The sequence below is a fragment of the Anolis carolinensis genome, chromosome 3 (genome assembly GCF_035594765.1).
Source record: "Anolis carolinensis isolate JA03-04 chromosome 3, rAnoCar3.1.pri, whole genome shotgun sequence".
NCBI lineage: Eukaryota > Metazoa > Chordata > Lepidosauria > Squamata > Dactyloidae > Anolis > Anolis carolinensis.
In genome coordinates, this window is record NC_085843.1 from 253,606,830 (window position 1) to 253,632,681 (window position 25,852).

The 25,852-nt window shown below is 35.0% G+C and overlaps 1 protein-coding gene across 3 annotated transcripts in view; it reads right to left on the bottom strand.

Moving 5' to 3' along the window:
* Positions 1 to 3,179: 3,179 nt before the first annotated feature.
* The window catches only part of tfdp2 (transcription factor Dp-2), a 47,467-nt gene continuing 24,794 nt past the window's right edge, over positions 3,180 to 25,852 (bottom strand). Inside the window, exons 3-11 of one of the 3 annotated variants that reach the window (XM_008106215.3) lie at positions 25,337 to 25,458; positions 23,644 to 23,691; positions 20,687 to 20,849; positions 18,658 to 18,801; positions 16,781 to 16,849; positions 15,867 to 16,018; positions 11,369 to 11,535; positions 7,510 to 7,603; positions 3,180 to 6,833 (exon numbers count right to left, since the gene is read on the bottom strand). In XM_008106215.3, the coding sequence (XP_008104422.2) occupies positions 6,668 to 6,833; positions 7,510 to 7,603; positions 11,369 to 11,535; positions 15,867 to 16,018; positions 16,781 to 16,849; positions 18,658 to 18,801; positions 20,687 to 20,849; positions 23,644 to 23,691; positions 25,337 to 25,458 (1,125 nt within the window). In that variant the 3' untranslated portion in view covers positions 3,180 to 6,667. Of the gene's footprint in view, positions 6,834 to 7,509; positions 7,604 to 11,368; positions 11,536 to 15,866; positions 16,019 to 16,780; positions 16,850 to 18,657; positions 18,805 to 20,686; positions 20,850 to 23,643; positions 23,692 to 25,336; positions 25,459 to 25,852 lie in introns of all 3 variants that reach the window. The other 2 variants (XM_008106214.3, XM_062976631.1) reach the window with 2 other exon arrangements.

Below are 25,852 nucleotides of genomic sequence, written 5' to 3' on the forward strand. Positions count from 1 at the left end.
CAGTAACTGTCCCAACCTGCCTGCACCTATGTATTGTTGAGTGGTGGTATTCAAATAAGTGGCAAAAGATTTCAAAAACAGATAGTTAGAACTAGATCTTCTGACTCATATCCTGTGTTTTTACTTTCTTGGATTGTAATCTGAACAGGATAACTGATTTTTAGGACTATCTGGTATATATGCTTACTGCTTGAAAATATTCCCTTTTTAAAAAAAACAGCAAAATGTAGAAGGCTTTTAAAAGCAAAGCTGGTATAGTATTGCTTGGTTAAGATATCTTTGCCATTCCTTAAGGCAAGGAAATACAACTAATTTGTTCCCAGAAGCCATGAACTATTTCTGGATCAGAATGCATTTAGTTGCATAAAAATATTATTGCTGAACTCTGGCTTTATAAAAGCTGCTTTGATCATAACCAGGACTTTCAGTTGTTTGAAACAGATAGCTTACACACTCATTGCCATTATAGCCACAGTGCAGAAGACATGACCATTCCAGATGTTGTTGGACTATACATGGAGAGAAACAGCAGGCGTTTGGCCTGTGAGTACATCTGGATCCATCTTTGTCCTTGGAACCGAGGTCTGCTGTCTCAACTTGTTTACAGCAATAGTCTTTCCTGGATATGGACAACCAAGTACTGTTAGTATTTACAACAGCAATTTCTTGGTAAGAATCTTGCAAAGCACTTCAAGGATTGCTCTTAAGATGGTTCAGCATAGAACGGTCAAAAAGCAACTGCATTGGTTGCCAAAATGCTTCAGTTCTGAATTCAGGATCTGCTCTGAGATCATGTGTAATGAGATATATGAAGAATGAGTGATTACTACAATTAATTTGGGGTGCTTCTGAGAGTTTGGCAAAGATTTTCAAGGTCACTTGAATTGTATTCTTGTTCAGTGAGGCTACAAAAACAGTACACGAGAGAACAAAATAATGGGTGAAAAAACAAGAGCAACTTATTAGAGAATGCCAGGCAGGAGAGGAGGAAATGGGTGGCTTATAAAATCTGTAAACCTAACCTAGGTAGAGAGGTAGTCTAATAAAACAATGTGTCATAGAAGTCTAAGCAGGAATAGGCAAATAGCTTTCTTTACAACATAAGAATTAAAAGAATGTTTCACAAGTTAGAGCATGGGAGTTAGGAGCATGTCCTGAGGAGCAACCTACACATATCATGCTCAGTATTTCGGCGGTTGAACAAACACTGGTATTTTTAATTAACACAGCCTTTCCCAGTGCTTGGCTTCAACAATACTTACAAAGAAGACATTGTTCAAATATGGCCCTTTATCCAATATGTAGGGTTGAAGCAGAGTTTAATGAATAATGCCATTTTTCCCTTTTTGACTTTTTCTGACTTCACTTTTCTTTGAATGACAAAACTAATCTCTACTCCTCTTGCAAAATGAAGCTTCTTCTAACTAGTAATAATATCGACGAAACAAATACGTTATATTGAATCTATTACTAAAAATTAATAAAGAAAACACAGGGTATTTGGACAAATACTTTATATAAAGAGCGTTACTAATTTGTCAGTCAAGATTAGACTCTCAGGCTTCTCATGAATAGAAACCCTTCTATCACAGCTCTGGTACATCCTTCTAGCCATCTAAATCAAGATCAGATAAAGACCAGGGCCTATTCAATCCATAGGATTTAAATCAGTTTCTTTCTACACCAAGTAAACTTCCTCTGAGCTCTTATTGTACTACAACATCTGATGGTCAATGAAGCAGGCCAGAATCTAACTATTGTGGGCAATCCTAATTAGAAAAATCCTACTCAAACTCTCAAAGAGACAACAACATTTTTCAGAACCAGTGAAGTCAAAACAAATGCACATGAAAAGTGAGGGAAAATGGACTAAATCCTGTATTTTCAGCTTCCTGTAGGATGCCGTTTTGTTGTTGTTGTTGTTGTTGTTGTAAGCATTCATGTCATTTCTGACTTAAGGTGACTCTAAGGCAACCCTATCACAGGGTTTTCTTGGCAAGATTTGTCCAGAAGGGAGTTGACTTTGCCTTTCTTTGAGGCTGAGAGCTGTAGCAAGACAAGAAGAGGCTGAAGAGAAAAGTACACCTTATTTCCAAGGACGTACTCCTTTTTCTTGTCTGCCAAGGATCAAGACACTGGGCAGGACTCAATTGCCTGCCTTTTAAATACCAGGTTTGTTGATGTCTGTCTACCCATCTGGCTGCATTCTACTTCAGTGATAAAGCAATATGATGCATTCGCACATTGAAAGCAACGTTCGTAAAGTTAAGGAGAACAAGACAACAAAACCATGCTGTCATATTTGTTATTGTTTCCACACCATTGTTTTAAAAATAAAGATAACGCCATCCCATCAGTATGCATGAGGCAGATAAAAGATTCAGATCTGTAGCCATTTCAGTACATTTTAGCATAAGATGCAAAAATCTCCGAGATGTATGTTACACGTTCATGCTGTTTTCAAAACAGCAAAGTTTACAAAAGGAAAATCAACATGTTGAAATAAACACCTTACTTTACAATAACGTACTCCTACTTACATTATTTTTGAAATGTAACTTTGTTTCACCCTTCTCACCAAAGGTAAATAACTCTAATTAATGGTTTTATTTGTAACTAAGAGCAAAGGCACCTCTGAATATTCCTTGCCTAAGAAAAACACTATGAAATTCATGGGGTCACCATAAATTGACAATGAATTTGAAGGGGCACACACAATTATTCATAACCTTGCTTAAGATATAATTGGATAGTTTTATAATATTTGATAAGGTTATGTTGGCTGAAATTCCATTCACATTAATTTGGGAGCAAATCCCATTGATCTCTGTGGGACTCAGCTTCCAAGTAAACAACACTATGACTATGCTGTAAAAAATACAATTGCAGTATTTGAATCGCCAGCAATATGTAAAATGGTCTGCAGGAGGACAGGGAAGAAACACAATGTAGTTAAGAAAAAAAAAGATCAACTGGATATTGTGCTAAATCCTACCAAGCGTTGAAATTAGTCATGTTTTATATTTATTTTGAAAACATCAGCTTGACTTGACCCTGTTTCCCCTGCAGTTTACTCTGTAAGATACATTTTCTGAAATGGAGGACACATGCAATGAACACTAACCTTTGACAGCTTTCCTCTGCCACAGTATTTTGCTTGAAAACAAAAGTAACCCCAGTCGCCTTGAAATGATTTTATTCTGTTCTACAGTTTAGCTTTACTTTTCAGGTCACAAACAGCTGGATGTTATTTTTCTTGAGAGTATGCATGCTTTTTTGATTCAATCAAATGCAAATACTTGCTTTATTCTGCACAATCCTCACTTGTAGGATTTTAATAAAATACTGGATCACTTTAAATATACAGAAATAGGTTCTTATATAAAATTTCCATTAAAAATAACAGGTATTTATTTATAAAATGTATAATACTACAAAGTAACATTTTCTTCTTTAATCAAAGACATTTTATTTTTAATAGCAATAGCTTCAACATAAAAGTTTATGCAAGTTTTGTCTGATTTCTGTCTTTATATGGAATACAATCACACTTTAACTCGCCAGACAAACTGCATATAATATGTAGTATTAAAATTATCCCCAAATCATAAAATAAAAATCAATCCAGCATCCTCTTCTAAAACATAACATTAAAGCAATATCTAAAAATAGCTAGTTACTTCATGGAACATTACATCTTCTGATTTCTGGCTTACAGAATAAAAGTGTCATACTGTAGAGGTTGGTTACATGTCTTCAGCATCATACAAAGATCACTTGAGATATCATGCCTGCAGTATGCAGCAGCTACTGATACGACTTGTCACAATTATTTCCAGAATTCCCAGGAGTGTTTATGTGACATATACACAAACCTTTAGGTCATTTAATATGGGAAAATTACACTATCAAGGTTGTGGTAAAGACATGGATGCTTCTGTGTCTGAAAAACACAAGATTGGTTTGTATCAAACCTATTACAGGGAAGGGACCATAAAGTATTTTTTATGATAGAAAAAATAGATCATAACTCTTAAGCAATTTTTTTAATGTGAACATAGAAAATTATTATTTGACATAACAGTGTGGTTTGTAGAATGAATACCAAGAATTCTTCCTAATTCTCTGTCAATAATTCATGACTTACACGTTTAGTTGTAGAGACAATACTGGGTTACAATCATATTAGTAAGACTGTCTGAATCAAAGCCTTTGAGAAAAATAATAATTAAAATTTCCCATAAAAGCAAAACAAATATACCTAATAATGGCCCAAGTTAAAAGCCCCATTAAGAGTAATTGTTCTTATTTTCTGGGGCCATATAGAAAAAGATCACAAAGACCACAGGCAGGGAACAACTTGTGAGCAACTATACTGATATGATTGTCCTATTTCATTTTTAAATGTTTGAAATTTCCAGTAAATTCAACCACTTTCCCGTACTAGAATTCAAAAGGAATATATTCAAAAATAAATGTTACTTTATCATTGTTAAAGTACACATTCCAAGGCCTGATATTGTTTATACACCCACCACTGTCTGTAAAAATACTCATACAATGCTAAAGAATCAGGTAATTGGCAGTGGAGATTTCTTAAAATCAAAACTGAATCTCATTTCCAACTCGACGGTATTAAAACAAGATTCACAGCATAGTACAGAGTCAGCAGAGCCATCTGCTCTTAATTATTCTATAGTTTTAAAAAGAGTATTATAAGATAATTTGTCATACCTAATGTTTCTACTTCAGAACCACCAAAGTTACAAATATTCCTGAGCATATTACCCTATTTAGCAGATTTTCAAAACAACAAATTAAAAGTAAATTAAAAAGGCAGAAGGAAGATGAAAGCGACTGGGCTTTACTGAACCATTTATTCCTGCTTATTGGCCAGTATTCTATCACAGTAAGGCCCAATCAATTGAAACTCTAGATCAGTAGTTATCAACCTGTGGGTCCCCAAATGTTTTGGCCTTCAACTCCCAGAAATTCTAACAGCTGGTAAACTGGCTGGGATTTCTGGGAGTTGAAGGCCAAAACACTTGGGGACCCACAGTAGAGAACCACTGCTCTAGATGCTCATCCCAAGAGTAAGATATTGCTTTAACATACCCCAAACTATATCCTAACACTTAAACTTGCTTAATTTAAATAAAGTATAGTAAAGTAAAATTGTTCCTTGTTAATAGTATTTATTATAGTAAACAGTGGTGTTTTTTTTTCTATCCATGCTACTATTAATACACGAGTTTCCTTCCATAACAGCACTGCAAGATTAGCATTTATCAGTAAACTATTATGGCTTTATAGTTTTTAAAAACCTGAGATTAAAGGGTTTCCATTTTTTCCCTTTTAGTCCTCTGAAGAGAGTTGTTCTATTTAAATATCTGGAATATTCCATGAGTGCAGCCTAACATTATTACAAAGCAAAAACAACTATTTTACATTTCCTTTTCTGTTAACTAAAACTACATGAATTTGATTGAAATCTTAGAGTTTATGTAAAAAGGTCTTCTGTGGAAAAAAGATTACAATTTAGACTTTTTCCCATTCCTCTTTTTAGTTCATAAATATTGGAAATCATCTAGATCAATTAAAATTACTATTTAGTATTTCTATTTTTTTTTACAAAATGTTCTTAATACTTTTACTTTTCACTTTACAAACTATCAACTTCAGAAAATACAGTATCCCAATGTTCAATCATAGATTGTAGAAGGGGGAAAGGTAACTTGGAGAAAAAACAAGTGCTAAATTTAGAAACGTTAAAATGGAGGACTTTAAACTTAAACCTTTTGCCACTATGAGTTTATATCTTATCTGTATTCAGCAAGCAGCTTAGACCAGGCATGGGCAAACTTCAGCCCTCCAGGGGTTTTGCAACTCCCACAATTTCTAAGAGAATTGTGGGAGTTGGAAGTCCAAAAGATCTGGAGGGCTGAAGTTTGCCCATGCCTGGCTTAGACCAAAACCTACACCTTTGCTATAATTTCATTAAACATGGTGGCTTTAAATACGCTGCTTTCCAGAAGAAAAAGACTACTTCTGAAATTAGACGCAGTGAGTATGTCAAAGAACTGTCATTCAATACAACAAGCAGAATTGTGCCCTTCCTCCCTCTGGACTCGCCTTCCCATGCCAGACCTTATAAGAAGCTCCTTCCTCAATAGACAGACTCTGAACCAGGATTACATCACGGAGATGTAAGCGCCTAGCTATTGGCTCTCTATTTAATATAAGCAGCAGTGCATGCACATAGGTTCACCTTGTAATTGGATGTCCTGGTGGCAAATAAAGAAAGCATGTCATTGTTGAACCTTAGTCTGATGTACCTCTACACCCAACAAATTGGAGAGGAGGAACTCCATATTACCCTTTTAGACTGGATACAGGTACAAACAGCATTAACGCAAGATAATCCATTAACTTATTTAGCGTCACCCATATTCTCCCATATATGCACAGGTTAGAACATGCAATCATGTTCTTTACTTGCCCTGTAACACTACACTGCTCCTACAGTTCTCTAGTCTCTATGCATAAACCTTTTCCAAACTTCACCAAAGTACATAGGGCAATGACAAACTTTAGAAGAGGGCTACATACAGAATGTAAGCTCACACGACTAGTGCACAAGAGCACATTTCCTTTGGCTGGTGCGTCTTTATTGTGGTGAAGATGAGTCATCCTCGTCACTGAATGAGCAGGGAGTTTCACCACATGATTCTGAGTAATGGGACGTTGCACTGCTGGACTGTTGGCTGCTGTGAATTAGAAGTTGTTCTGCTGCTAAGCCCACTTCAGCATCCAGACATAGCCCTGGATTTGCACTACGGAAAAAATAACATGAGAGAGAGAGAGAAAACATTTATTTGTGAATAGATATCTATATATTTAGGCTTATTTTTTAAATTGTGCTGTTCCAATGTGCCTTCAAATAATTTCTGACATATAGTATGGCGAAGGTTAACCTATCATGGGACTTTCTTGCTAAGATTTGTTCAAAGGAAGGTAGCCTTTCCCTTTATCTGTGGAAATGGAAGTTACCATATTCTGGAGCCTCATTAAATGCTGAAAAAAATCATTGGATAGATACAACCAAGAGATACTCCTAAAAATATCAGTAAACATTTTATTGAGTTAGAAGAGATGGCTATAAATATTTCCATTCCCACCAATCTGAAACATGCTTGCTTGAAAATTCATGAACATTAAATTCAGTCTGGAGATTGCCACAAGGCAATTAGTATGATAATGTCTTATTCAAGAGTTTGGAAATGTTGCTTTTTGAATTACTACAACTCCCAGACTCTCTTCAGCAGCAGAATTGGATGGAGTATTCTGTAGTTCAAAAGATAATTTTTGCAACTTCAGCTCTGGTTTTGTACAGTAGCAGCTCAATGCTGACATTTCAGGGTTTAGTAAGAAAAATAGTGCCTGGGTGGCTTTTCCGCAAGGACATTTCAGATTTTTTAGATAGAAATAATCTTTTCAACATTTATTTACCTTGACTTTAAAACTGCAGAATCCCCAGCTGTGTCCAAAGTAGAACCTGATTGAGCTGAATCTAAAACAAATTCCTGGTTCACCCAACAAATTCCTGCGGACATATTTAAAAGAAAGCATGAAGTCAATTCACAATCTAACACACCGTATCTGCCACTTAAATTATTACGGCGTAAAAACACAATAGCAAAGGTTAGTATTCTTTCTGATTTGAAACATATACACAATCTTTTTTTTTCTTTCAAGAGCCCATGTAACAAGTTTCATGTGCTAAAAACCCTGCTTTTATTTGACACTCTAAGGATGGAGGAAGTTCTTTCTGCCAACACTTTTGAAACTGCAGCAGTCTCTGTTGCTCTATGTCGTTTTCTACTCTTTTTTCCCTTTCATGTCCTTTGGCAACACACTACAAACCTGGGTATTTACATTGTAAACTGGGACTGTATCATCTCCATCTTCTTGAGCTTGATATGTTATCTGGATTAAACAAAGGCAAATCTGTCTAAAACAGAAATGGTCATTACATAGCATTACATTACATTACAGCCTGTGGTTCCAAAATGAAGAACTGCATTCTCACATGCCTCCAAGAGACAGATTAATCTATTTTAAAGCAATCGGAGAAGGGAGCGCATTTTCTGAGGGACTGAAATATCCTTTTTCAAGACTATCACTTCCAAGTTCAGAAAAATTGAGTAGTACAGGTCCTTGCGCATCACCTTTATACAAAACAATGATTAATTGTACGAAAATTAATCTCTCACATGAAAGTAATTATTGATACATTAAATAATTTATATTGTGATATCCTGCCATTCTGCAGTAGTATATTGGCTCCAGTTTCTCTTTACAATTGAGCACCAATTACTGCTTCCTCTCATAAATAGCAGTTTGTTGATCTCTATTTATATAAATCTTCCTTATCATGTGTAGATATATAGGGCATTCCCCATCAAAAGATAAATGAGATTAGGAGAAGACGTAGCTTCACCCTTATGAAATAGAAATTAAAAGTTCACTTATTGTATTCCTGATCCCTGCTATACAACATGATAAAATGGAAGTAATGGAAATGGAAAATTTTGAAATCTTGCACAATGGACTATTTGCACAGGTCTAATCCAGTTTGGCTGTTTTGTGAGGAGGAACTATCAGCTTTAAGGTATCTTATTTTACAAACTAGATCTTCAATTTTCTTGCACAGGGGAATTTAGTAGCATGAATAGGAGACAAGATGTATTCAGTACATACAAAAAATATTATGGCTGTACTGGCTCATTAACCCTTTCACAACAACACACTGAAGAAGTCCATCCAAAAGAGGACTGTTCTTATACATAAGGCACGCACCCAGTATTCAAGATATTGAAGATTTGTTCCACACACCTTAGAAATTTATTGCATATTTTAGCTATTCAGATCATAGTCAGATCCAAACAAAATCAAATTACAGCATGAGTTCATTCCAATATGTTTCTCTACTTGTGTGGCATCTCCATAAGAAAACATCACAAGCCAGCTTTCAATTTTTACAGTTTAGCTGTTCACTCTATGCAATTACTGTTCACTTCTGACAGGCCTTGTGCTGTGCCACATGGGCAGCTTTACTCAGACAGAGATCAAAATTGGAAGCCTGTTTACTCATTAGTGTTTAAAAATGGACTGCCTAGATTCAGAGATAAATCCCTTGCAGGTTCAGACAAGGGCTATCAGCACCTCACTTAAGCCATAGGTTAAAAACATGGTGTTATTCTTGGACAGCTGTTAAAATGTCATGCACATGAGCAACAATTTTAAAAAACTAACCAGCCGTGAAAATGTGAAATAAATATTATGTCAAAGAAACAGAGAGAAACTAGAGATTTCCAAAAGCAGTTAACAGCCATCTATCCTCTTCCTAGAAACATTTACACTACACCGTCACAGGTGCCTGATTACTGAGACAATGCAGACTAGATCAATTTAGCCTTATCTTCATATTACCATTACTATTATTATTTTTACAGTTATTATTATGAGAACAGATAATCTCTGAAATAGTGTGCATAAGATAGATCAATAAACCTCTTCCATTTCCTTGTTCTTCGAGCAAAACAAAGTCACTCTAGTTGTAGTGAAACTATTATTAAACATAAAACAAATCAACATTAAATTGAGCATGTATAGTCAGTGCTTGTTTGAAAATGTCAAAATCTGTGACTATTTCCAAAAAATTGACGCAATTTGAAATCGCTATACCTCTGCAACTATGAACTGCCCATGAATGAAACTCCTAAGAAAGTTGGAAGAATGGTGCAGAGAGTTTCAAATGATAAGCACTAGATGCCTCCCCCAACACATAAACAACCCCTGGCCTCAGTCATTCTCAAGATGGCGATTCGATTACATAAGGCGGTCTGTGTTCTGCAGTTCAGTAAGACTCTCAATATCCGTACAGCAGGTGGAGCGAACTTGGAGCATTTATAAAATGGTTAGTAAAATTTGATAACTTATTAAATTTTAATATACCATATATGATCAGTTCACATGGCTTAGTACCACTGAAGGATGACAACAACTGCTAAGGGTCTAGATCTAGTTCAGGTGGTGTAGGGCAACACTGTTTAATATATGTTACAAGATATTGTAGGTTGGTTCCAATGCACTCTGTAATGAGCTACAGAAATACTCATACAAACTTGAGGTGAGACTAGCCCAAAGACTTGGAATTTGGTGAGAGTTGTTCCTGTCTTGATCAGGATTTGTTTTGTAAAAATGCCCGTATGAAGTATCTCTTGCCATGTGGGCAAATTTCAGGAACAAGACATGACTTTTTAAATCCAGTGCAAGCATTTTTCTTTTACTCCTAAGAGATTCCAAAACAGGCTGGGTTAAATTTCATGTCTGATTCCGTTGTCTTGGTACTTTTTTGAAACCCTGGGTGATAGCTCTAATGAATGGGAGCTTGGCATTTCCCACAGAGGTTCTCCTCTGACTACAGTTCCCTCATTACATGTTTAAGCAGAAACCCCACCTACATCACACTTCCTGCCAGAAAAAAACAACAATGAAGGACAAAATCCCAGTATGTTTAGGGCATCTAGATGCAGGGACAGAAATATGAGACACAGAGCAGCCCACAAATCTTAATGCTGTTGAACAATCTGGATAGGACTGAGTCAACAATCCCTTTGTCAATAATGCAGGACTGTTATGGAAGTTAAGCCAAGTACAGAAGTGAGTTCAGTATAGTAAATCACTGTAGGCATTGCCCCTTTTATATTCCTGAAAAAGCAATTGTTTTTAGCCTTAAAACATCCAGCCATTCTTAAGTTCCAACAGCAACAACACAATGGAACCACCACACTATGGAATTCATACAAATTCAGTTTTACAACTAACAATAAATAGTCTTGCAGTTTCAAATGAGAATGGAATAACAGAATTCATTCATGATGACTAATGAAAAATAGTTGTGCACGACCTGATCCCTTTAAATGGCATTACTATTCTAATTCATAGGCATCCTGAGCTTGGTTTTGGTGCATGAAATCATTTTGGTAATGTGGTAAAATGGAGTTCAGTGAGCATTACTGTGTTACAAGAACCTGTCATCAGATTGAGAAAGTTTCCATGAAGAGAATTATTCTGAATTATCAATGGCACTATTTTGAATAGTAGACTATTCAAGCACCTTGATTCATTCTGGAATTTCTTGCTCTAGCAGCTTAATGTTAAAGCTACTACTTAGTCAAGTGATTCTGCCAACTTTCATAAATCACACAACAACGCCATCCTCAGTCTAACATCATAAAAACAACAATTTGTTAATGAGGCTTTTCATTTAACCAGGAATATACAAAAACCACAATTACCTTACCTGTGAGATATTTTTCTAAAGCTTTAGGCACTAGTGATTTAGCTGTTCTTAGGTCTTTTGATGAGCATTTGCCTGCCTCTAGGCCAAATGACATTCCCATTCGCTTCAATATTTCAGTGTCATTATGGATTTCAAACATATTATCAAAATTAAAAAGGTACTCAAATCTATAGGAGGAAGAAAACAGAAGCAAGGTTATTTCCTACAAAAAGCTATCTGAATTTTCCGAATTGCTGTATACATTAAGTAATGACAAAGCAAAATATATCCAAGGATATATTTAAAACACAACTAAGTTCACTAAAAGCTCTTGATTGTATTTGTATAACTGCCATCTCAGCAGGATCAAATATTTCCTAATTAAAAATACTTTTTCCATTCAAGGCACTAGGAGTCCATAATTTTTCTCCCTCATTAAACAGATTCAAAGTTAAGGAAAAATGTTGTTTAAGCCGGAACTTGTTCTTGTACTAAATGTAGTGGATTTTAAAGGTCATCTAACCTGCTCTACATCAAAACACAGAACTTCCCTCCCATCTTTATTTCAGTTTAAGAATATTTTATATTTTGGAAAGACCTATATAAACTGATTAGAATAAAAACGACTTACTCTTTAGGGTGACGTACTATTTTCTGAAACACTATCCTTGAAACAATTCTTATTATTAAAAATGGCTATTACTTTTTTATATAAAACATTATAGGAAACAAACAATGAAACATAGTATATCTGTAGATGGGTAAGTCTTACCCTCTTTTTCTTATTTTCCTCAGGGTAGCGAGAGCAGTTTGCTTAATATAAGCAATGGAATGTTAATTGTTATTTTTCCATATTATTTCAACTTATGTTGCAAAACAACCAATGCATTTTCACTGAAGTTAAGTGATGAGACAAAAGTAAACATATTACAGGCAGCAACAATTGCTGAATAGTTTTACAAGGCAATGTATGTACTCATGTATGAAACGTTTCCAAAATTCTCTACAACCGACTTTTAGAAAGCCGTTGTTTAAATACAATTAGTCAACCCCAAATATTATCCATTTTAGCTTTTCTGACATTCCTGTTGAAAACATACTCCCAGAAGCAGATGCTAGTGCAACCCCCCACCCCACTACATCCCATACTGTCTTTTCTTTTTGTGTCATGTCTTAATTAGATCATAAGGCTGTTTTCTTGTTCTTTTATTTGTAAAGCGCCATGTATAGTATAATGATGGCAATATATAAAAAAATAATTACAATGATTATAATCAGAACAACAATAATATTCCCTGTTGCGACTAAACTACCACTGATATGTACTAAAGGAAGCCCAGAAGCTGAAATATCTTTCCCATTATTTGTAGTTGCCAATCTCCTATCTTTCAGCCATATCCATTCTCCTGTGGAGGGAAGAGGAACTCAGGTTTTCCCTTTGTGGCTGGAATATGCTGTTATTCCAGCCCCCTAGAAAGGTGGGAAAGCCTCCCACTTTCACGCTGGATCAGAACATATTCTGATGTGAAGATAGATTCTAATCAATTCTGACAGTTTTAACAGCCCTTCCATCACCAAGGAGGGAACAACGTTGTATCAGAGTGGGAAACACTCAAAAGTGGCAAGAAGTTCTCGCTATTTTTAAGTATCTTGAAAACACAGTACAATATTGATTAATTTCCTTTGGAGAGGAACAGAATCAATTAAAATGGATTGCAAGTGTATTTAGAAGGCAGAGGAAACAGATTCTTTTCTTTCAGTTTGAACAGAAGCACAGAGGAAAAGGCACAGACACTAAGAAACCCAAATACACCATTTGGTCATCATATAAGATATATTATTTCAATCAGGTATGAAGACTGCATTGTACTTGACATCATAAAGATATCTTCAGTGGTATTTAAATTAGCTAGAAACCTAAAAAGCTTTCAATTCCAAAGTCCTGGCTGGTCAACTTCTAAAAGAAAATAAATCCTGTCCTAAGATTTATTACTACATCTACATCCATATAAGATGTGACAGACAGAATGAAGAGATCCTTGAAAACAGTCAACAGTGCAAATAGAAAAACAGGTTTTGCAATTATTTCATAATTGCAAAAACTACACATAGAACACAAGCAGGTGCAAGATCTAATAGCAAGAATTTGTTCATATCTCTAGTGGCTTTCACATCTGTCTGACATGTCTCAAGGCACTGGAAATTTAAGAAAGAATAACTAGATGCCACCCACATCCTGCAGAAGCCAAAATGTTTTCAGAAGTATCAATGGATAGGTTCATAACAGGTACTCACTTTATCCCATGTAAGAGTGGTACATTCTCTACCAGTGCTCTGAACAGTGCTCGGTACTTTGACACTTAATGCAAATAGCTCTTTCTATTACAAATAACCCAGTTTTTCACAGATTGCTCCTCTGCATGTTCTTTAACAATGTTATTAGACATTTTATCCCTGGAAGAACCCCTTAAATAATGTTAAAGTTTCAGGGAACCTATGCATAAACATTATAGGTCTCAGGAAAGTATTATTGCTCTTTAAAAAAATCTCATAGATTACAAAAATGCTGATTCAATCTATACTTCCTTCAAACAGTTGTTCAGCACATGAGACAATATCAAGAGTTTTCCTTTTGCTAGTACTTTTCACTGCGGTATCAGGTTAGTAATGTTCCAAATGCTTCTGTGGGAGAATAATGAAACTGACCTAGTATTTTTCATAGTACAGTATATTCATTTTGGACCTATATCACATTGAGCCTTCAGTATGTTTTAGTTTGCTAAAACGTCTGAAGCACAAGTTTTATAAGGTTCTCTTTAGTTACATGATTTTAACTTGGCAATGTTATTTGGGCAGCTTATAAGTATACTGATACAAACTGCTGTTGAGTAGCATTTCTCTGTGAGCTGGATTAGACTCTGAGGAAGGAGGTGTGAAAATTGGAGGAACGAACTTTACAATTTAAGATATGCAGATACTCCATACACATAGCAAAAAATAGCAAAACAATTGGAAGAAAGTGCAAAAACAAGTTTACAGCTGAATATTAACAAAACAAAAATAATGACCACAGATGTTTTATGTAGCTTGTACACTCTTGTGTTGTTTCAGGTTTAATATGTATCCACCTTTCCTTCTGCAATGTACAGCACACCCCTTGGACAACTACACATAAGCATAGCTCTGTTAACAAAGCCTCTAACAAAGAAGCCCCTTTTTGCAAACACTTTTAATGACATCCATGTTCCTTCTTCCTTTTTATATTCCTATATTTAAATTAAAACACTAACACTGGAAAGACATTGAGGGGGGCTGGAGAGATATCGGATTTTAGCACTGTTTGCAGTTATCAGTGTAATATTCTACTGTTGCTCATCCTACCATAGCTGTGTGTGCCTTTCTATAACAGGCATTATAAACAGCAGCTGTTTCTAGAATCCTTTATTGAGCATGTGTGAACACAAAAAGCAGGAAGAAGTAAACCTGTCTCATGAGCTATCTATGTTTTACTAAAAAACAAACAAACATAGGTCCATGTGTTTTACCACCAAAAGGAAAATCTTAATAAAAGTAGACACCGGTGAAATCAAAAATCAACCCTGCATGCATTTTCTAAGACGTCTTCAAGTGGCTTCTAAACGTTTGAAATGTTTCTTATTCATTTATGGAACGCTTATCTGACCAAGGTGTTCATCTTGATAGTTCTAAATAAAGTTTGCTGAAATGTGTAGGACTTTGTCTTTTTTGAAGGGAACCTACCCCTGTCCATGTCATTTCAAACTCTGGTACCAAGTTTTATGCTAAAGAAGAAATGGTAAGAAGGACTTCTATTTTGTTTATTGAGTTATACATCTTCTCGGGAATCTGTACATACTCAGAAATTCTATTTGCATTGTGAGCCAAAGAGGAACCTCTCAGGAAAATGATGTACAGTTTACAATGTAGCCAAGATGGAAAACAAATATGGCGACATAATACATATATATTTAGGTAATCTTGCATTATAAAACCATTTAACAGTGAAAGCCTTCAACAAAGCCGATTATAAATTCTGAAATCCTAAGCACTACAATCAAATCTTTGGATACTTCACAATAGGAACTATGCATACACAGCTGAGGAAGCTTACAAAATGTGACTACACATTTCAGTTTGCTAAAATATATTCCTCTCATAGCTATCATCAATGTAAATCAGATTACTAAAACAATGAAATGGGCTAATTCTTTGAAGCAATAAGGATGGATAGTACAAGTTCGTTCTTGTAAATAGTGACAGCAGTGAAAACAGCACCTAAAGGTATAATTTTATATTACAGAGTAATGAAGAAATGGAAAAACAATGTTGTTTTGATTCCCCATATTCTCTTGTTAACAAAATAACCCAGGGGCTGTATTCCACTAGAATTCATACTGTAGTGCACAGATTTTATTCTTTTCTTTTTTATATAAAAAAGAAAAGTCAGGTTCATTGCAAAATAGACTAAAAACTCCAACATGTGCTTGTATAAAACACTCACTTGTCAGAGGAGATGCTGCAATCTATAACTGTTCTTTTGCTGGTGTTTAATATGAGAAAAGGTAGTTGAATTGTAGAATTCACTGCTGGAGGGCCCCGGGTATGTTGTTCACTGTGCCGATTTCGTTGTACTAAGTTTTTGAAAGCAATTTGCTGTAGATAAAAGTTTAAATGATTAGACTTAAACACAAAATAATTCTTTACCTACATTATGGCCTCAGAACTGGATAACAATGTCAGTACTAGTAGCAGCACTGGATACTAGAAAAGTTGACGTTTTAATACTGTATTCCAGCAACAGTTGTTTTTGAATTGTAGAATGACCAACTAAACCCAAATTAATTTAGAAAATGTTCCTTAGCAGAGGTAAGGCAGAGCATGACACAGGACTCATTCCTCACTTTTATGTTCAACAAAACAGTATGAATTCTTACAGAGTATATTAGGAATTAGGGCATATTTTAGGAGTGGGAAACAGTGCAGGGAGTGGTGGCCATTTACCCCATCATGTTGGGCAGACAACACTAATGTATTTTGGCACATACTAAGCGATATTACATTACTTACAACTGTTATTCTGTCCAAGTTTTGGGGCCGTTTTTTGTTTGTTTTAGGGCTAGGGGAAGCAAAGCACCATGTTTACAGCTTTTGGGTGTTTTACAGACAAAAAATTGCAATGAAAACAAAAATTTATGGAATCAAGGAACTTGAGGTGCTACACCAAGATATTCAAAAGACCACGTTCAATCCATGGCCTACACTTTGCCCATCACTCCTGTATTTCAAATAGGCAGCAAAATTACAGTATACAACTTAAACAATGAAATTGCAGCATGTTCTCTGCTAATATAAGACCATTTATGCATAACACAATGGATTTGTATAGAAGTGGGCTGTCTAGTTAGAAAAAAATACCTGTAATAGAAGTTCTTGCAGCTGAATTCTCTTTTCTCTTATTCGTTCTATACGTTGTTGCTTTTCCATCTTAAAATGAATATAACAAATATATGTAGCAAAATGTGTCTTTCTCTTGGCAAAGCTCACATTATGTGTGAAAGCAACTATTTTAGTCAACCTGAACACAAAACATAATTCTCAGACATATTCAGAATGCTACAATAACATTTTGCCTTTTGTGTGTCTGAGCAAATAACTGTGTGAATTAACAATTGAGAAGTTAAGTAGTACAGTAGAGTCTCACTCATCCAAGCTAAACGGGCCGGCAGAAGCTTGGATAAGCGAATAACTTGGATAATAAGGAGGGATTAAGGAAAAGCCTATTAAACATCAAATTAGGTTATGATTTTACAAATTAAACACCAAAACATCATGTTATGCAACAAATTTGACAGAAAAAGTAGTTCAATACGCAGTAATGTTATGTTGTAATTACTGTATTTACAAATTTAGCACCAAAATATCATGCTACATTGAAAACATTGACTACCAAAATGGCTTGGATTATCCAGAGGCTTGGATAAGCGAGTCTTGGATTAGTGAGACTCTACTGTATTTTAACATAAGGCAAAAGTAACTATCTAACAGTCTACAGAGTGATTCTCAGGCTTAAACTGGCTATATATTAATTCAGAAGAGTATCACTTATCCAAGCCTCGCTTATCCAAGGTTCTGGATAATCCAACTCATTTTTGGTGTCAATGTTTTCAATATATCGTGATATTTTGGTGCTAAATTCGTAAATACAGTAGAGTCTCACTTATCCAACATAAACGGGCCGGCAGAATGTTGGACAAGTGAATATGTTGGATAATAAGGAGAGATTAAGGAGAAGCCTATTAAACATCAAATTAGGTCACGATTTTACAAATTAAGCACTAAAACATCATGTTATACAACAAATTTGACAGAAAAAGTAGTTCAATATGCAGTAATGCTACGTAGCAATTACTGTATTTACGAATTTAGCACCAAAATATCAAGATGTATTGAAAACATTGACTACAAAAATGCGTTGGATAATCCAGAACATTGGATAAGCGAATGTTGGATAAGTGAGACTCTACTGTACAGTAATTACAACATAACATTACTGCGTATTAAACTACTTTTTCTGTCAAATTTGTTGTATAACATGTTGTTTTGGTGCTTAATTTGTAAAATCATAACCTAATGATGTTTATTAGGCTTTTCCTTAATCCCTCCTTATTATCCAAGATATTCGCTTATCCAAGCTTCTGCCGGCCCATTCAGCTTGGATAAGTGAGACTCTACTGTAAATCTATATTATATCTTAAAGTATTAGCCTTCATTTATTACGCTTGCTAATCCACATGCTCAACCAACAGAACTCACCAAACTTTGTGCATTATCTTATGGGACCAAAATGAAGATCAGAATTAAATTTGGACTTCTTTTGAACAAACATGTTAGATATTTAAATCAGATTTTACTACTTTAGCACAATTGTTTTATTTTTTATTTTTTGGATAGAAGCAGGTACATCAGTGGTGCTGTATGCATAAAAAAGCAAACTTTGCCACTTTAAAAAAACTGCCATTTCAGAAACATTTATTATGGAAACAGGTGTAAAATATTTTTATGGATTGTAGTTGTTACTACTACAATTTCCTTCATTAATTTATAATAGCAACTAGTAATACAATTTCTCACAGCACCTTTCCTTCTATTATATATAAATACAACATTATACAAATTATTCTAAATAGGTCTACATTAATATAAAGTAACATAAAAACAAAAGAATGCAAATCCCATTTTGATAAACAGAGAATGAGATAGACATCAATAAACACTTTCCTCCCTTTACTCACCTCTAGGTTTTGACATTCCTGAGCTGAATTTGTAGGAAGACCTATCCATTTGATTTCTTTTTTCTCTTTTGAAATAATGTTCATTGCCATCAACACATTGAGTGCATCATAAACTCTCCGTCTAATATTCTTCTGATCATAAGCCTGCTTAAAATGAAATCTTGTTAAATATATTGTCAGCCAATTAGGGAAGTCACTAACAAAACATGGATTAAGTTTTTCACTTAAAGTATGATATTATTGTGAAAGCTAGAACTGCTCTTTAAAACCAATGTCATGGAAAATGAAGATACAGGGAACATTAAAATAACAGTAGCTGTTGTTCCCTCCCACACACATCACAGTCTTATTTAGCCTGCAAACAAACTGTGATATACATATGGATTTTTCAATTATTTGAAATGTGAGTTTTAAAATTTTGTCTCTTTGTTTTATTGCAAGACAGAGGTTTGCACTCTGTTGTTTGGTTAAGACCGTGCAACAATCAAGGAAGTCAGCATTTTATTCAATGATAGATTTTTCAGAACCTGATTATCAAACAGGTTAACTCGCCATCAGCGATCCAGAGCCATAATTGTAACATGATGCAGGTGCAGTCTACAGTATTTTTTCTATTAACAGCTTATCAGCTCAATAAGCCTTTTTAATGATCTGATGCAAGGCTTATAATATTCAGATGACAGCATAGGCACTGACAAAGGCTACCAATGCTGAAGAAAAATATTAAGACAGAACACAAGCTGAGTATCCTTCATCAAAAAGGCTGGGGAAGAAATAGCTTTTTAAAAAATATTTGAATACAGTACTTGTATTTGCAAATACTGATAATGAAATATCTTGGAGATGCCACCCATTCACTTATGTTTCATATACACTTAGCCAGAAAATAATTTTATATAAATACTTTTGTGCATGAAACAAAGTTTGTGTACACTGAACCATTGAAGGGCAAAAGTGTCACTATCTCAGGCACCCATGCGGACAATTTTGTATTTCTCCAGCAAGAAAGCATATACCTACACAGATAACTTTTCTGGCTTCAGCTGAGTTTTAACATCAAATATCAACCAGTATGTAATTAGTTGAGCCTTCTGAGAATCTCATAGTTTATAGTAAAAACATATAAAGGTACATGCTTTTTTTTTCATTAGCTCAACTATTAATAAAATATGTAATTATATGTCTAAGTGTGGATGTGTGTGAAATTTTCTAAGATTTAGTCCTCTTATGATTCCAATATTTGCAAATACTTTCACTGGAATAATCATTTTTGCAGTAAATGAACCATTCTTGGTCTCTGTTCAAATCTTAAACAAAACAGAGACCTTTTATAAATGACAGTGTGCAGTGAAAGAGGCAAATTTCATATAACTTGCTTTTCAGTGTGCTTGTTGAGAAAAATGATACATTTGAAGTGATTCTGTGGAGCCAAAATGACAGACTTATTAATATAAATGCCCTAAAGCAGCAATTATTCATTTTCTACTACTCTTAGAAATGTCTGGGTCTCACAGTACATTGCTTAATAATTTCTGTCTCATAAACTAAGGGACATAATTCATATTTTCATATTTATTATGAAGTACATTTTATAATACAGATTGAACAACACATCTGGAATTTCAGATATTGCAAAATCCATTTTACCCACTAGTTATATGGGACTGCAGCTGACAATTCTGTAAAACTGACAGTATTCTGACAGTATCCCCCCCATATAAAGTACTTCACTAATGAAATAAGCATTCAGTTTGGACCAGTCGATCTAACCACTACAAATCCACTATCTTTGAAAAAGCTTAACTACAGGAACAGGAGACTCTAGGAAGGAAATCACTTAAAAACAGAACCACTTGATAAGCATATTCTGCTAGTGTCAAGGCATCACTAGATACAACTCAAAATGCGTTTTATTATAATGAAATGTTGACATCAAAAAGTCAAAACAGATTAAGATCACACACACGCGCACGCACGCACACACACACACATATATAAACACAAGCAAACTACTTAATTTTCTACTTACTGAATCTGTAGCTATGTGATTATTAGGATTTGTGAACTCTGATACTAATTCATCTGCAACTTCATTATAAGATGTTGTTCCTTTACACTGCACCTTTTCACATACTTTCATTGAAAAATGTCTTAGACCTTTCCCATTTTTATCTTCTTTTTTGCTTCTTTTACTGTAAGGAAGAAAAAAAATCATATCTTGGTAAGAGCAATTAATAACTTCACTAAGTCAAATTGCTTGTAGAAGCATTTGAAAATTCTTTTCCCTCTGAGGAAAAGAAATGAACACGTAATGCTGAAATAGTGTTATTCAAAATAACCTCTGGTTCTATCTGGTTTGGCTACAAGTGTAAATGTGTGACATCTCCTTTCATTTGGGGATGCTGCCTCATTGCTGGAATCTCAGAAGCTGGCAATGTTGATCCCCCAACTCTGCATCTGACTGATATTTCTTTCAGCCCCTTAGTAGCCACCACACTGGTCATAGCTCCCCCCACGGCTCCAGACTCAAGAGGGCCCTGTCCTTTCCTCTCATCTTATGCTCTAAACTCTGTTTTTTTTTTTTACCAGTTTCACTCTCTTCCTCCTCATTAATCCTGGTTCTCCTTTTAAGTTTCTCAGTTTCTACTTCTCTTATAAATTTTAACAGCCAATTCTGATAAACCCATGCAAACCAGCTGAATGGAAACAATGTGCTGAAACCAAGCATGTTTTAATTTAAAATCTTTCTTACAAAACACCATTAACACTTTTTAGTGCTTATGTTATGAATGAGTTTTGCAACAAAACAAAACAAAACAAAAAACACCCTTGCATGATATATATGTGACTTGAGTGAATGTCCAAAGGGTCCAATTTGTAATATTTTCCAAGAAAATAAATAAGTGAGATATGTTTCATATGAAAATAATTTATCCCAAGGCATTTCATGGTCAAAATGTTTTTCTTCAAGAGAGTATGATTTGGCATTTCCTCTTAGTAAATTTAAATAATGGAAGACTGATTAAATGTACACAAATATTTCAGTGATAATAGTTGTACTAAAAACATTCACATCCCAGTTACTTCACTGCTACCCTAAGCAAGATGATAGAAATTTGACTCAAGATCCTTTGGAAGTTCCCAATTAAAAAGTTTCCAGTTTTGTCTGAATCAGGAAATAATGGTTGCTAGCTTCAAAAAAGCAAATATTTTAGATATGCATCAAACAATTTTTCCAGTTTTGTCTGAATCAGAAAATAATGGTTGCTACTTTCAAAAAAGCAAATATCTTAGATATGCATCAAACAATGTTTTAAGATATTGCTTATCCTCTAGCTACTGTTTTGAACACATGAGAAACTGTGGTTAGATAATTTATCCTTTAATGTGTATAAAGGAGGAGCAAAGTGACTGCCCGTAGAAGCAAAAATTATGTACATATTTCTGCTTAATAAACTTAGATATGATTATTCTAATACCATCAGCATTCCCTATGAATATTGAGCAAGAGTAGACCTTTGACACCAAGAAGTAGCATGAATTTAAACGGATCTACTGAGAGTATAGATTGAACCCATGCAACTGGGGTGTGAATCACGCAGCTTTCCAGATATTACAACCACCAGCATAGCTCAGAACTGGCTAGGGCCACATCAATTCCCCTTCACTGTAGTATTTAATGACTTTAAAATATGTCTATAAACACAGTATTACACTTATGGTATTACTGTATTTTGTAGACATATTTTAAAGTTATTAAATACAACTCAAAATATTTCATGGAGAATCTTAAAACTAATGATGAAAGCACAAAGTTTTATATTTCTAGTTTAAACTGACTGTGACCAGAAAATGACAAGTGCACATTAACACCATTATAAATATTTACCCTTTAAGCTTATACAACTTTCTACAAACAGGTTACAGTATAGTTCCTGTAGCTGCAACCGATCATTTTAGTCATGCACAGCGGTCCAGAACTGAACCTGCAGAAAGCACCAGTTCATTCAGCCAACATTTTATTTATAACAAATGCATTGTGAAATCTCTCCACAAATTTTCTGCCACAGGTACATTCTGTGAAATTCTGGTGTTGTGCTATGCAGCTCACTGCTGGTAGCTGCCTACTTCCATGGATGCAGCTGCCAACTATGTCATCTTTCTTTCATTGCAGCTGACACTAGGATCTTTCACATCTTGCTGTTTTCATTGCCACCTCTGCCATCACTAGCTGCATTATTTCTCTTTCTTTCTCCTTTGCACACATACTTATTAGCAATATATGACAGGTGGGAATCACATGGATTTCCAGGTGTTGTTCTACTGTAAGTCGCTTCTAGGTCAATACTATCAGGAAAATCACTTATTCCTAATCCTGACCTGCATAATTTGTTTAGAATTTATTTATTTATTTATTACATCATTTCTACCCCACCCTTCTCACCCCTCAGGGGACTCAGGGCGGCTTACAACATGAACATACACATCAAAACAATTTATATCACATTAAAAAATCCATTTAAATTAAAAATTACATTAAAATTGAGAGCTTACATTAAAAAACCTACATAGTTATACATATAAATATACATTCAGGTGCATTTCAAGTACAAGTGGGGGCAATCAGTGAGTCGTATAATTATCGTATCTCATTTCTACTGCTACTCTTATTCAAAGGCTTGGTCCCATAACCACGTTTTCGTTCTTTTTCGGAAAGATAGGAGGGAGGGAGCCTGTCTAATTTCATTTGGGAGGGCGTTCCATAGACGGGGGGCCACCACTGAAAAGACCCTGTCCCTCGTCCCCGCCAACCGCACCTGTGTAGCCGATGAGTGCAATGGTGAAAAGCATTTGTTCTAATACAGAAATTACTAGTAAGTTATTGTAGAAAACACAAAAATGAAAAATGAAAAATTGCTACCAGACCGAAACAGTTGGCGTATTTAACTCGGAAGCTACATTTAGATAAAATGTAACATCACATACCTTTCTGAAAAATCTGATTCCATGAAGTCTCGACCTCTTTTTCGGTCCCTGTAAATATGGTTTGTTTTTTTAAAAAAATCAGACATCAAAATATTTATTGTTGCATTGCATTATGGGTTTTGTAACTTAAGGTATACTCACTCTAAATGTTGTAATAACTTCAATTTTATACATTCCAATTGATCATAACTTGAAAGTTACTTGTGATCAGTGATCAACTAATTGTAACTTTATTCTGAAATCAGGTTTAGCCGTCAGCAGAACTCCTTCACTAGAAGAAAGTGATATATAGCTGATCCTGCCACTTATTTGGGTAAGAGTATCAAGCTGAGGGATAAGGAATGCTTTCCTAAATAATATCAAGAGCGTCTACTTCCATATTCTGTATTATTTGGCTTATAAGCAATTATTTGGCTTATAATTATGTGGAACTCAAGAAATCTTGAGTGATAAGAACAAAGGAAAAGGAAATGTAAATGGCTGCAATTGAAACTGTAAGAACAATTGCTGTACTAAACTAATACAGGTCTTACACATTTTAAAGAAAAGAACAAGTAATGCAAAATATAAAAGTGCATTGTGTACTTTGAAAACGTTGAAAAGATACAGACCAAAAGGAATATATGAATAAAACTACTTTAAAGTACAAAAACACTATGCAATAACAATCCATTTTATTGTTCACCAATGTGTTGTTTATATTTACACATTAAATTTTTAAACAATAGGGTATATTTTAGCAGGGACCCTCCAATTCCTATATTATGCACAATGCTTGCACGTTTGTGTTCTCTTTCTTGATTCCTACCATCTTTTTCTTTTGTTTGCACAACACCTCAATCATCAATTAATTTTTCCTTTACAAATCATGTTCATTGTTCCCTTGACTGTTCCTGTAAAAATTAATTTTGATTCATGGCTGCTTGTTTCGGCTGTGTGTAGGCTAGAATTTATGTGGCATCACTCCATACCCTTAATGCTTAATATTCTAAAGTCAATTCTTGTTCGTGATTCTTTGGTTGAGAAAGACTAAGAAGAATTAACAAGCAACCTATTATCATTTCCCAAGCACAGCATAAGCAGTGTTTTACTGTTATCCAAACACTGTCTGCTGTTTAATATTATAATACAGTGGTTTTAGTTAAGGCATTCTGCAATTACAAAACCAGTTCATACCATCCATTTCTTAATAGTGAATTAAAGTAAGGTAAAGGTTTCCCCTGACGTTAAGTCCAGTCATGTCTGATTCTGGGGGTTGGTGCTCATCTCCATTTCTAAGCCGAAGAGCCGGCGTTGTCTGTAGACACCTCCAAGGTCATGTGGCTGGAATGACTGCATGGAGCGCCGTTACCTTCCCGCCGGAGCGGTACCTATTGATCTACTCACATTGGCATGTTTTCGAACTGCTAAGTTGGCAGAAGCTGGAGCTAACAGCGGGAGCTCACTCTGCTCCCGGGGTTTGAACCTGGGACCTTTTGGTCTGCAAGTTCAGCAGCTAAGTGCTTTAACACACTTCGCCACCGGGGCTCCTAAATAGTGAATTAAGCTTTGACCAAATTGAAGCAGAAACATGTATGCACACAACAGTCACACAGTGAGTAACATATTGATGATAGCACTCCCAGAGTTATGAAGATACTGTTGAACATGATATGAACACGCAAGAATAAGGAAAATCATATGGCGTATTTACCCTGGGATCCAACCTGTAGCTTCTGTGATGCGTGTCTGCATGACCATGGCTGGTGCTGTACTGTATGGACTTCCAATCAGAACATTCCCTGAATTGGTCAGTCTTTGTGATGTACTTAGAATCTATAAAAATTAGACACAGAAAAAATAAACTCTGCAAAAGAATACTGTAAGACATAAAATACTATTTGAATTATTCAGATCTTGTATCGTAATACCAGTGTCTGCTAAAAGGAAGATGAGAAAAGAAAGTAGTATTTCTGAAGGGATACATGATCTTGTAATGATAGCAACTAATGAACAACCTCATTTTATTTTAGAAACAAGCCAAAACAAAGGGACTTGGAAAGGCATCTTGTGATATCTCACAGGAGTCTATTGTTCAAACCTCTATTAATTCAACAAGTGTGCTCAAGTTGGGCCAACTATTTTTTTATCTCAATGCAGAATACACAGTATACACTGTAGCCTTTCATTATATTTCTCTGTTGCTTTCTAAATTAATATCATGCTCAAG